Here is a 13,328-nt window from a genome sequence, read left to right as displayed (position 1 = left end):
AAACTGAGCGAACGAGCTATTTTCGAGCCAAATTGGTATGTTATAGCCCATGGTTTGTGGGGTGGACAGGGGGGCGATCGGGCTGCCCCAGGCAGGTTAGAGAGCGGCCTAGTGTGGGTATTTTTTTAGAACGAGGCGATTTGGGTGGTTAAACGGGCGAAACGACGCGAATGGGCCATTTTCGGGAGAAGTCATAAAAGAGTCAAACCTCTTATACCACTATCTGGGCGACTATTTTAAGCCATATTGAGACTTTTTTAGTGAGCATACATAGTCCTCCTTTTCTGAGACTACAAAACCCTCTGGTTGTTGCATATATATATCCTCCTCAAGTTCTCCATGTAAGAATGCAGTCTTGACATCCAACTACTCAAGCTCAAGATCGTGCATGGCAACAGTACCAAGCAAGGCTCGAATCGAACTACGCTTTACAACTGGAGAAAACACATCTGTGAAGTCAACACTTGGAACCTGGTTGTAACCTTTAGCAATTAGTCTTGCCTTGTACCTAGCATCTTCAACTCCCGATGTTCCTTCTTTCTTTTTAAATACCCACTTGCAACGGACAACTTTCTTATCTTTAGGCAATCTCACCAAATTCCATGTGTCATTCTTATGAAGTGATTCCTTCTCCTTCTGCATAGCAATCATCCATCGGCCGAAATCATCACAACTAACTGCCTCTAAGTAAGAAGAAGGTTCTTCACCGAAATCAATATCTTTTGTTACATTCAATGCATAAGCAACTAAATTAGCTTCAGCATACTTCTAAGGAGGTCTAATATCTCTCCTAGGGCCTGTCTTTAGAAATACAATATTATGGCATCACTGGTAGTGAAAAAGAAATAGTATCACTCTGTATCTCCTGGCTAGACTGGGAAGTAGGCACTTGTGTGGAATCTGCTCCAATCTATAATTCAACGTGGGTGCTTGACTTTTGCTGATTCACGTCACTAAACACATTTGGGGGCGAAGCACTAGATTCAGAGGAAGCACGAAGCATGGCAGTTTCATCAAACACAACTTCCCTGCTAACTATAACTTTTCTGTTTTCTAGACACCAAAGCTTACAGGTACCTATGCTACCACCACAGACCCCATTGCTGATAGAAAGCTTACAGGTCCTTACAGGTCCCATTGCTGATTCACGTCACTAAGCACATTCGGAATGTCACTGCATTTCTGTAGCAGGAAGGAAGTTACTGTTGAAGGAATATCGCTCCAAAGGGAATTTTCTTGAATTTACTGTGTCGTAGTTTAGAAATCTTGAGCCTTAACAGATGCTGGAGAAATGAGCAACAATAAGTTTCCAAACTCCAAATTTTGAGTGAATGAAAGAAACTGCTTCCACAGTGATATGATTGGATTAGCTACTCTTTCATAATCCTCTGAATCTCTGTTGCCATGTTATGGCTTGTTTTTCCTTGTGAGGTCTCCAATGGGACAAGCTTCTTGGAATCGGTACGGGAGGGAAACTGTCTCTTTGATTCGTCAAGGTGTAGAAATTTGGTGTGCAATGAGAGAATCAAGAGAGGTGGAAACAAAGGTGTACTTTGGTTCTCTCAATGTATTATTGTTCCTGGTCTCTAAGGTGCCAGCGCGACCTTGTTAGTTCTTGTGAATTGACAGGACTAGAAACAATTACACCACTTCTTTTATCTTTCAATCGATGCCTGACTGCCATTGCAGATGAATCATCTACAATGAGGCAGAAGATAAAAGCCAAATATGTGAACTCCCTTTCTTAGCAAGTTTATATACAGGAGACAGAAGATGTTAGAGCTTTTCCCGAAGTGAAATGTGTCACAAGGGAAAAGGGAAAGTTCCAGGTATCTAACAGGATTATGTTCATTTTCCCACATGCTTTCTCTAGTCATAATACGAAGATATCATACAAGAAAAACAATCTCTACCTGCCTGGATGATGTTAATTTAATAGAATAGAATTCAATAAGTTTCCAAGTGACAACAGATAAATTCAAACTAAAAGCGACTATGCATGCGCTAAGTTGGTATAAGTTCAAGATAAAACCTCATTAAGCTCTTCACTTTTGTGTTCCGTAAACACTGAAGAAACTCGAGGAGAATCTGAAGATTTGTTTCAGCTTCTTATTGTTTCAGTTTTCTTTTATTGGGCTTTATCTCAGCAATGAAAACAGCTGAGAAGTCGACATCTTGAAGCTAATGTCATCAACCTATCTGGTAGCACTTTTCCAAGCTATAGATTTGAGGCCTTTGGAGGAAAACTTGAAGAATGCGATCAAGAACACAGTTAGCCAAGTAGCTAAGAGAACTTTGACAATGGGCGCTGACGGTGAACTTCATCCAGCAAGATTCTGCGAAAAGGACTTGCTTCGAGTCGTGGATAGGGAATACTTGTTTGCCTATGCTGATGATCCCTGCAGCTCCAACTACCCTTTGATGTAGAAGCTGAGACAAGTCCTTGTTGATTATGCAATGAAGAATAGTGAAAGTGAGAAGAACGAGAACAGATCAATCTTTGAAAAGATTGGGGCTTTCGAGGAGGAATTGAAGGCTGTGTTGCCTAAGGAAGTTGAAAATGCAAGAGTTGTTCTTGAAAGTGGAAACCCTTCAATACCTAACAGGATCACAGAATGCAGATCATATCCATTGTACAGGTTTGTGAGGAAAGAATTTGAAACAGAACTGCTGACAGGTGAAAGAGTTTGATCGCCCAGCGAGGAGATTGACAAGGTGTTCACAGCAATGTGCAATGGAAAAATTATTAATGCTTGTCAAGTGCTATATTTCAGATTCCTTTTTTATTCTATGGTGAATTACTATCATAGTATGTTGTGAAGTTATATGTTTTATGGTTATCTTAGAGAGTGTTCAAACTGTCTTAAATATGTTTGATTGTAGCTGTTTATGTCTCTTTTCAGAAAAGAATTTAATGGAAAGGGACAGTGTGCTTATATCTATTCAATCAAGTGTCCCCTCTTCTATATGAATAAGCACTTCTCCAGCTTTACACTGGAAAAGTGAATTGACAAGTTTTACGCTGGCTACCAATCTACCTCAACCTCCTCCTTTACCAGGGAGTGGAACGGCTAACACAAGTTGGGGTCAGCTCTATGAATCCTCACTTCTCTATTTAAGCTCAACTGGTATCATAAACATTCTGTATTAGGAGAATTCACCATGAATTGACAAGTTTTACGCTAGGCTGCCAACTTATCGCAACCCTCCTTCATTTGAGTTTGAATAGCTAAATGTCTATTGGTAGATATATGAAACCTATAACGAATGCCAAGTTTCCTTCACATATGCAATTCAGTCACTTTCAACTAATTGTGTGTGCATGTCTTTTCCCCTCAAACTGGTTGTAGCAGAGTCAGTAGCATACCAGACTATGAAGCTGGCTCTCATCTTAACATTCAAGAAATAAGACATTTTGTATAAAATTGGGTAAGTTCATGCCTGTACACCAGTATTTGATAGGCGTGAAGCCAAGAGTTTCAAAACAAATGGTGGTTGAAAGGCCAAACAGTTACTTGCACACTACTGCTATATGAAACAACTGGCCTAGAGTTCCTAGAAATTCTATTCTAAAGACCAGTCAAAACCAATTACCACTTCACATAGAGCAAATCAAATTCTTGCTGGCAGTCCACCACTCATTAAAAGGGCAGCCCGGTGCACTAAAGCTACCGCTATGCGCGGTGTCCGGGGAAGGGCCCCACCACAAGGGTGTATCGTATACAGCCTTACCTTGCATTTCTGCTAGAGGATGTTTCCAAGGCTTGAACCCATGACCTCCTGGTCACATTGCAGCAACTTTACCAGTCCACCACTCATTGAATGATCAAAATCCAATTTGGTCATCCCAGTGAGAAGTTTCATCACCTTCATTGAGCACTGTATTTTTGGTATCTCACCATGTGACTAAAAGTGTGGTGTCACCGCTACAACAGGCTGGGATTCTAAATTCATTGTTGGCAGTGGTCTAAATGATCTCAGATGTGGAGCTGGTCTCAGTGTTCACGGCCTGCTCCAGGGCGTGCTGCATTACTCAAAGTTTGGATCGATGGTTGACTTGGTGTAAGGATGACAGACTGATAATCTGCTGTCGGTGTCGCATGTGAACCACTTGTTGGAAGATTAGAGGATGATTCCGTTTGCAAGGTGGCCTTTCCACTTGTCCAAGGAACTGCAGCTAACTCTTTCATTCTAGACAATTCAGCATTCGATGGTGTAAGGATGACAGATTGATAGTTTGGTATTGGGTTCACAAATGAACCAATTGTTGGCAGATTAGAGGAGGATGACTTTTGCAAGGTGGCCCTTCCACTTGTCCGCGGAACTACAGCTGACTCTTCCACTCTAGGCAATTCAGCAAGCAGTGATGGAATGAGAGTCATTGGAAAATTCTCAGAGGATATTGAGGATCAGCAGCTCGTTGCTCTGAGTTGACAGGTTCTGAGATGGATGCAGTCGCCATCGGGACACTACTTGGTCTATTTGGTGATGATTGTCCAGTTTCGGTAATAGTCCTGCCAACATCATCTGGAGAAAAGCACACATTGTAGATATCATTTATAAAACTAGATAGCATCAGGCAGATACCATAGTTATAATCAAGAAATGAATCATAAGGAATGCATGCCTTCAGTCATCTCTAGTATCCCAATTGTATCAGCAGTATCGGGTAATTGTGTCGTCATTGCTTCAGCTAGTAACTTGTGCATATGCACTTTGTTGTACATTGTATCAAGTTCTTTTTTCTTTTGAGCTGATTCCTTTTCAGCAATCTGAAACAGCAAATCATACTTCTTCCTGACCGAATCTAGCTCTTCTTCCATTTGAGATTTCAGGAGCAATTTCTGCATGCATTCGTTTACTGAAACTTTTAGTAATCTATGCAATATGAAGTATCGTTATATATGAAATAAATCAGAAAACCATAAATTAAAAGATACAGAAATGAGTAAGAAAAGGACAAAGGTCGGAAGGACAAACCACATCTTGTAGCAAATTAGTAGTTTGTTCTTTCTCCTTTTGTATCCTCTCCATCTCCATTTGAAGTGGGTTTGGGTTAGGGGAATGAGGCAGAGTAGACGTGTTTGGGGAAGCATCAGGAAGGCAGTGATCTTGTTGGGTGTTTCTTCTTCTCATACTTGCATCGTTTACTACATCAATACGTCTGCTTTTATGCTTATTCCCAGCAGAAGGACGCGGCATTCCTAGAAAATGGGGTTGGCATCCAAAACCAAATATGTCAGTGTATGCTGATAAAGGAGAATTAATGGAAACAAGGACATAAAACAGGCACTATGTTACCCTGAACATGCAACTTACGTTTCTTCCTTAACTTGGGCTCTTGAGTCAGATGAACTCTACTGCCCTCTTTTTCACAAACTTCTTCCCCGAGTCTAGCTTTCCTTCTACTCCCTCGAGATGAATTCGGCACGCGTTTCCACCTAGGAGCCATTTCGTGCAGCAGATATTTCCAGAAAACATGTGGTGGTTCATTCTCCAGCAATCCTCTCACAAAAGAAGAATCATCTTTCCGTTGCATTTCCACTTCACCAAGTAGAGATATTTCACTTGAATAAGCCCCTCCATTCTTCTGTACTTTCACTATCTTTGAACAACCATTGTAATCACTGTTCTCACAGTTAGTAGACATTAAGCGTGAAAGTTCAGGAAAGACATAATCTAAATCATCAACTTCAGATGAACTCTTTTAGATTGAAGATTGTACGTTGTAAAGATAAAGAGGCACCCCAAGATAGCAGCTCCTGGCAAGCTGCTTGTTTTATACTGTTTATGTTGTCAATAGGCATACCTTGCTTTGCAAGAACTAGTGCTTTCTCTTCAACAGTAAAATACGAATACAGACGTAGTACCTTTATATGCTCCGACTTTGAATTTACTGTAATCTTCTGCAGGGATCTTAAATCGTTATTTGGATCCCAGTCACTGTTAAACAATATAATTGTATCTATTCCTGACAGCTTGATCACACTACGAGAACAAGCACTGGTTTCCATCAACAAAGCAAATTTCCCACTTTCCTTATCGTTGAACTTGTTCAAGGTAGCTTCTTTCACTTGACTAAGAACATTCCCACTAATGCTCATATAAGAATCCCCACCAAATTTCTGACAAATCAAATCATCCAAGATATTGCGAATGGAAATAACACCCGAGCCATCAAGAAACTGTAAAATAAACAACATACCATTCAGTTAAAATTACAAACATTGGCACTAGCCCTTATGCAAAGCACTAGGACAAAAATAAGAAAGAATACACAAGAGAGCTCCTAGGGGAACCAATCATTATTTATATGGCCGCATCTAGTCACTTTGCGAAATCAGAGTCACATATGGAAATCGGAAAGGAACTAGAATGAAAGGAAATTTTGAAGTAAAAGCGGACACCCGAAAAAGAATGAGGACTTTTTCCCTTTGTTGTTTGATCTCCTGAAGAATCTTATTGAGGAGTTCCAATTTGCCACTTAGTTTGATTTCAGCATCCAAGTGCTGATCTTCAGGAATGTCTTTCGTAACTATGCCTTTCAGAGATTGATCTTCGAGGTAAGGGTGATCACAACACTGAGAACAAAGTGAAAGTCCGTGTCAGAAATATGGTGATATGTCACACACAATAACTAAAAGGTTACTAAAGACTGAATTACTGGAAGATGACAAAAGTCAAACTGCCTAACCTTCCTGGTAGACACAAGTATATCATAGATGCAGCTTGGTGAGTCATTCTTCAGAGATGAGCAAAGCCATGTTGAATTTGAAAAGAGGCAAGCGCAATATTGCTCAATTTGTTCATTGGAGAGTTTGACAGGAACCCCGTATTCAATGAACTTGGATGCGGAGGACTTGCACTCATATGCAACAAAGTGCTTAAACCTTTTCTTGAATTCAGTTAGATCTATGTTGGAATCAGTGTCTAACAGCTCATTGTTGACCTTGTCATATTTCGTATCAAGTAAAGAGAGAATGTTGCAGCGATTGAACTTTGTATCACATTTAACCTGATACATCTAGGAGACATAAGTTACTGGAGATACTTGGGAATGTATACAGAATAGAAGAATGCACACCTGATGAAAAATGAGTAATCACATATCAGCAATGAGCATTTTAATTTGTGAGTGATGCGTTGACAAGGATGAACCCTGACACTGATCTATAATTACTGCTCCCCATCTTATTGGTTTAAGCATTTCAAGATCCTGCATGAGGATAAATGTTATATATAGATCAGCAAAATATTACACTGTATCTGCAGTCGGCTTATAGGTTTAAGCATTTCAAGTTTCTGCATATAAGTTAAGAAACTGGACCTTATCACAACCCCAAATACTAACCCGTGAAGTGAGGATTGTCCAAAACCATATAACGAGACCACAACTCATTCCATCAACCAATGTGAGACAATCTAACATCCCAGGCATGCTGAGTGCTATACATCGGGAGGATGGACAATATAACACGGGGACCCAACATTAAGTAAATGAATGATAGAAATGGGTCTAAGGTTTAACAACAATACCATGTAAAAAATTGAATCTTGGATCTAATACAGCCCAAAAGTTGGCTCATCAGGATGAATGCCATGTACAGATTGAGATCAGAATATCTATAATACCATATTGAAATGTGACTGAATCAGTTAAGGTGGAGCACAACTTCTGAAGAAATCCATCTAGAGAACTAAGATATAAATACTTCATCTCTCATTGTATGTCATATGGCAAACAAATGAAAACGAAAAAAAAGAAAAGAAAAGTTTACCTCAACAATAGCTTCATAACGCGACAGAAGAACCTGAAACATAAGGGCACCTTGTTTGTTGTAAAACTCTAGTGTCCTAATAATGGCCCGTACATCTCTATTACCTTTATACACAACAATGTTGGCATCAGCCCAACATGAGAACTCAGCTTCCCAAAGAGGAAGAGCGGCAGAAGTTGTCATTATGAGAAAAGGAAGACCAACATCCTTCGGCAAGGACAATAGAAATAAGACCACCTTCAAAATCCCCTCCTGCGAAATCCAAACATTGAACAGTTCAGCTCCAGTTAATACTTTTGACTCAAAAGAAGGAGCAGCGGGCATTAATGATTGAGTATCGGGTTACAACAAAAGCAAAATTGCAGAATCATCAGCAAGCTTGAGGATGTGTGCATTAGAAAGAGAATTGGAAAAGCAATCATCCACCTGGTCATCAATGATGACAGCACTCTGACCCTTTTGCCAATATTTACGAAGAGTGTTGATATAAGAAAGATGATTGAGATTTACTTGAGGTGCACTTCCTTATAAAGGTGTCGGCAGTTCTGGAAAGTCGGCATTCATTTTCTGCAGGAATATTGGAAAAACATGACCTCATTTAGGCTACAGAATTACAAACACAATAAAAACACATTGCCCTTCATTGGTTACCGTAGTGAGGAAGAAAATTCAGAAGCAAAATACTTTGGAAACAAGTATATATTTGTAAATACTTTAAACAGAACAAAATACTAGACACTACTTTGATCTCAAACGGAGTGTCAGCTTAGACTATGTTCCTGAGAAGCTGGAGGCAGGAAGACTGACTCTCCACAACAAACTCCATGAGTAATCTGAAGCTCAAGTTACCCACTCGTTACAGTGCCAACGGCCAAGCGAGTCTACAGAACTAGTGAGCTGGAAAGTTGTCTGTAAAAGTTACCGTCTCAAAATATATCTGGTTTCAGAATGGATAATGATCGATGCAATTTATAAAATTATGAGGTCATGTACTCTAGTTTCTCTCTCTCGCACACACATACGTTCAGTTTAACTGCTAAAGAATCATGCTGAATGGATCACATCCAATGTAACTTTTAGAATTATGAGGGCATGTGAACTCTTCCAGTGAATAGGTGTATCCTCTATCAAATGTAAGTGATTCCATGGAATTTCTAATATTGTTCTAGCAACATACATTAGGCCCTAGAGCAACAGCTAGCATCAGCTCAATTCATGCTACAACTGAGACTAGGATTAGCATGAAAACTAGCAAGATGAAATCAATTTTTTTAGGGGGAAGTCAAGTCCTGATTTGCTCATACTACGCAAATGACCTGAGAAGTGTCCAAGTGTAGTTATGACCAACTGCAGAATTTCATCCAAAGATTTGTATCTTGACAAGGCCAACGTGTAACGGAAGTTACACTTTACCTAAAGAAACATCAAAATAATTACAGCATCAAAAGCAATTTCAGTAGAACCAGAAACTTAAAAAGCCTTCTGCCAGCAGGTAGTGACAGTATATTTTATTGTGAAACAGGATGAGGAGAACAGACGAACTGGTAGAGTTTTGCTCTATCCTTTGAAACTGAGTAGCTATATTTTGTTATTAAAAGGAAAGGGGGTGTGAAATTAACAGTCTCGTGTTTGAAAGCGAAACAGTCTAATACTTTTTTAAAAAATTCTTGACAGGTATCAGTCAAAAGAAAAAAGTGTTATACTGATCTTAGTATACATGAATTCGGTGTACACCCAAGACAGGTTAAAGAGAAAGGATGCTCCCCTATCTCAGGCTTAGCTTCACATTGTCGGTATTTACTAATAAGAACTACCTCATCTTCCGTCAAAGAATGCAACTCTTTCTTAGCCTTCTGATGACGGATTTCATAATCAGTCATGAGTTTGTCTGCCTCACGTGAACTTAGAAATGAAGCATTCTCCAATTCCCACGTGGCATGACTGTAGTCAAGATCTGTCCATTTTACAAGCCACTCATAATGGCAATCTGCATCAGTGTTGCTGTGATCTGTAGCTGCTAACATCCTCTTGTCCAGCAAACGCTGACGAAGACTCCACTCAGTTTTCCAACTTTTACGCTGGAGAAATCATCATAGAGCTTTCAAAAAGGTGACTTGCTAAAGAAACAAGGCAAGAACCGAAAGATTATGTTAACCATAGTACCTTGTAATTTTTCTTCAATCTCGTAAGGGTTGCTTGACCCTCAAGACGCAGCTGCTCATCTGTAATCCAGTGGTTATGAACATGAGCAAGTCCTTTGTACTTTACTAAATACTCCCGCTTTTTTTCCACTGGTTTCATTTGAAAAAAGGTACAGTTAGACCAGCGGATATCACCCTGTAGAACATAATCAAAACAAGACATAAGAAAATTTGCAGATAGCTTTGTAACTTCATTACGCAAACTACACTCTCTGGCATCCAAAATGGACTCTACTCCATCACACACAGCATAAACACCTAATTTCATCTTCCTTATGGCACACCAATAACAGTACCATGGTCCAGGTGGAAAATAGGTCAAAGGGGGAACAAGACAAGAAATATGGAAGTTCCTTTTGCACCCTCGTCCGACACAGCATCTGAAAAAAGAAAATATGATTCTCTAAGTTACAAAATCAAGAATTAGTTAGAGCCTATTATATTACATTTAACTTCTCTCGTCCTTCCAGAAACAGACAGCTCTTTCATTATAAGAATCAGACCGAGAGTTTAACCAAAGACAAAATAACTGAACATTTTCATAGAGAAGTCTTTGTTAAAAGTGTGGATGCTCAAGTTCTTTACGGTCTTAGGAGATGTTGAATCAAACCATTTGTCCTTATTTCAACAGAAGAAGCGCAGGCTTAGATGCTCAGGCTCTTTCACAATCATAATGACAAATAATGCCAGAAGTAATTATAATCTCCTTCAGCAAGCATTACAAAGTCTTTCAAAACCAAGGCAGCTAATATAAATTGTTCATTAAGTGTTTCTGATTATTCTCCTTCTCAGGTCCGAAGATCGGTGAGCCAATGGATCTACTCCTATACCTTTCTCCATTTAACAACCGAACTCGGTTCACCAGACAGAATTCAAACCTGTACATGCTCTTAACGCATCCTGCTTTGTAATACCCGTTAGACCAAGACGCTGGAAACTAGACTATTTTCCTACTTCAGCTACAGCTTTTCGATGGACTGCGTAGATTCCCAATTTCCAAAAGATTATAATGAGAAAATACGAGATGACTTTTTAAAGATATTGAGTTAAATGAGACAACAATGAATGAGAACAATTAATTTCGTCAAAATCCATTACACTATCAACTCTTTTCCTCTTCTTAATCCTTTTTTGGTTCAACTTAATATATGTTCCACCAAATAATATCAACAAGAAGCAATACTATCAAATGATATCAACAAGAAGCAATACTCACAATAGATTTCCTTCTTGATTGCAAACTGAACATTTCTTGGATTTACCTTCAATCTTATCATCCAGTTTTCATATATGAAAAACATAAAACTTGAATGAACATATAATTATTGGAAAAGTAATCCTTCAAAGAAAAAACAACAGAAACAACTTCAGGGGGTGTATGGCCATGAACAATTTTCACTTTTTTCCGGAGTTGAACAGTTTGGCTATAAAATTCCGGATTAAGAATTTTCAAGAATTTGAAAAACAACAAATTGTTATTTTCACCCCAAATTACTCACACAACTTCAAAAACAACTCCACTCTTCAAATATCATTTTTCACGTTGAAAGCGAAAAAAACTCTTTTTTTTTTTTTTTTTTCAAATTTCACAATGAAACATGGCTAAACGCCCACTTGAGTGTTTGGTAGGTTCTGTCATAATTGGCTTAATATCATGTAAAACTTCAAACTACTAGTAAAATGTTCAGTCAAACATCAACACTTTTGCATTTTCAGTAACACCAGCACTAATGTGGACTACATAATAAGTTAAACACTATTTTTTGACATTGCAATTGTAAGGACACCAAACAAACCTTTAGGCATCGTTTGATATGCAGACTAAATTTCTTCTTTCTTGTAGGATATCATTAAGTTTGAGACTGGATTTATACTTACTTATTGACGGTATAAATTTATAACGTCAACCAAATAGAATATAAATTTAGTCTCGAACTTAATCTTGTATATCCCACCTTATATCGCGTATCAAACAACTCCTTACATCCTTTAAAACTTATTACAAAAGAGAAAACAATTGAAGATCAACTTTTAGTCATTTACTGACATTTTTCTTGGATGAACAAGTTTGTTTCTCTCTTTCATCATCCACCCTGAAAAAGAGTTAAAAAGAAAAAAAACACAAATAAATAGTATCACAACATATATTAAAGAGTTGGACCAACTCAATAACTTTGGTTCAAACTTTATATTTATATTAAAAATTATTTAATATATATAAATAATTTATTCAAAATTCATAAACTAAAAATCTTAGCTCTGCCTTTAAAGAACATACCTCTTTGCATCCTTTACTATTACATATCATGGTGATCATTTCCTTGAGCCACTTCATCCTTTTTTCCAACAACATTTTCTGAACATGTTTTTTTTTTTTAAAATAAAAATTAAAAAATCAGATTTAACTAGAGAAAGTACTGATTAGACCTTATTAAAAATAAAAAAATAGTGATAAAATCACCTGGTCTCATACACACATTCATGTATGTTGGTGCGAGGTCAAAATTTTTGAAAAATATTGTTTCTTGAAAATAAAAAAATATTATTTTCATGAAAAATATTTTTCTTCCTATCGAACACACCCTATATATATTTGTTGTTACATTAAAAAAAATCAGAAATAGTGATAAAATCACCTGGTTTCATTTCATACAGATTTTTATGTACACTCCTACGAAGTCAAAATTTTTGAAAAATATCAGAAAATAAACTTCCTAAAAATGAAATAAATATTTTTCATAGAAAATATTTTCCATTATACAGAACACACACACAAAATATATATATATAATATCTCACCAGAGCATTTCAATCTTTTTTGTGCTTGTTGTATTAGCAACTTTCTATAGCTTCTTCCAGTCATTTTCTTCTTCAAAACTTCCATGTTTTTTCTCTTCTCCATTTTCTGTTGATGATACATTTATTCTCTCTGTCAATTTACGTATTACTTTTAAATTTTTTTGACAGTCGGACAATATAAGTTTGACAGAAAATTTGGGCACGAATTTAAGTTTGGAAACAGCCACGTTACCTCTCAAGACCTCACTTATATAATTTTAGTTGATATGTTATTATATATATAATTAAAAATTATATTAAAAATATTATAAATTATAATTATTAATCTTTGATTTACCAAAAAAAAGTCATAATTATTAATAATTTAAAATTTAAAATATTTAAATGATATCTGAAAAAATTATAATTAAGAATACTTTGTTTGTATGTTAAATTTTAAAAAGGATTGAATACATAAAAATGACCCTAAACTTGACACCAAATTATAATTTTGACCTTAAATTTTGATAGCGCACAAATAAAATCTTTAACTATTCAAAATCTGAACAAA

At 37.3% G+C, this 13,328-nt stretch overlaps 1 protein-coding gene and 1 pseudogene across 2 annotated transcripts; one reads left to right on the top strand and one right to left on the bottom strand.

The window, feature by feature from the left end:
- Positions 1-1,438: 1,438 nt before the first annotated feature.
- LOC124887423 lies at positions 1,439-2,691 on the top strand (annotated as a pseudogene).
- Positions 2,692-3,391: 700 nt separating this feature from the next.
- Positions 3,392-12,999, bottom strand: LOC107853764. 2 transcript variants are annotated; one of them, XR_007044401.1, is made up of 12 exons: positions 12,779-12,999; positions 12,258-12,335; positions 12,027-12,072; positions 10,178-10,359; positions 9,942-10,069; positions 9,593-9,856; positions 8,205-8,345; positions 7,779-8,030; positions 7,085-7,216; positions 6,695-7,015; positions 6,408-6,581; positions 5,651-6,185 (listed from the first exon to the last, which is right to left on the bottom strand). XR_007044401.1 is itself a non-coding variant. In XM_016698740.2 (8 exons), exons 5-8 carry the CDS (start codon positions 5,648-5,650, stop codon positions 4,379-4,381), a joined length of 921 nt encoding a protein of 306 aa, XP_016554226.2. In that variant the 5' UTR covers positions 5,651-6,185; positions 6,408-6,581; positions 6,695-7,015; positions 7,085-7,216; positions 7,779-8,027; the 3' UTR covers positions 3,392-4,378. The 2 variants fall into 2 exon arrangements, 1 of the variants encoding a protein (XP_016554226.2); XM_016698740.2 differs by lacking the exons at positions 8,205-8,345; positions 9,593-9,856; positions 9,942-10,069; ... (2 more) ...; positions 12,258-12,335; positions 12,779-12,999 and adding exons at positions 3,392-4,527; positions 4,628-4,844; positions 4,981-5,204 and having other exon boundaries at positions 5,320-6,185; positions 7,779-8,027.
- Between the last annotated feature and the right edge of the window lie 329 nt (positions 13,000-13,328).

The sequence above is a fragment of the Capsicum annuum genome, chromosome 9 (genome assembly GCF_002878395.1).
Source record: "Capsicum annuum cultivar UCD-10X-F1 chromosome 9, UCD10Xv1.1, whole genome shotgun sequence".
Taxonomy (NCBI): Eukaryota; Viridiplantae; Streptophyta; class Magnoliopsida; order Solanales; family Solanaceae; genus Capsicum; species Capsicum annuum.
The sequence above is the reverse complement of the archived record's forward strand: the minus strand, read 5'-3'. Positions and strand labels throughout refer to the sequence as shown.

What these genes read in the sequence shown, in the direction of transcription:
- LOC107853764 (XM_016698740.2), bottom strand. Translation starts at nt 5,650, where the DNA reads ATGTCTACTAACTGTGAGAACAGTGATTACAATGGTTGTTCAAAGATA. An exon ending in CTAATTTGCTACAAGATGTG is followed by an intron (nt 4,845 to 4,980) that starts GTTTGTCCTTCC and finishes GAATGCATGCAG; the next exon opens with AAATTGCTCCTGAAATCTCA. An exon ending in GATACTAGAGATGACTGAAG is followed by an intron (nt 4,528 to 4,627) that starts GCATGCATTCCT and finishes GCTTTTCTCCAG; the next exon opens with ATGATGTTGGCAGGACTATT.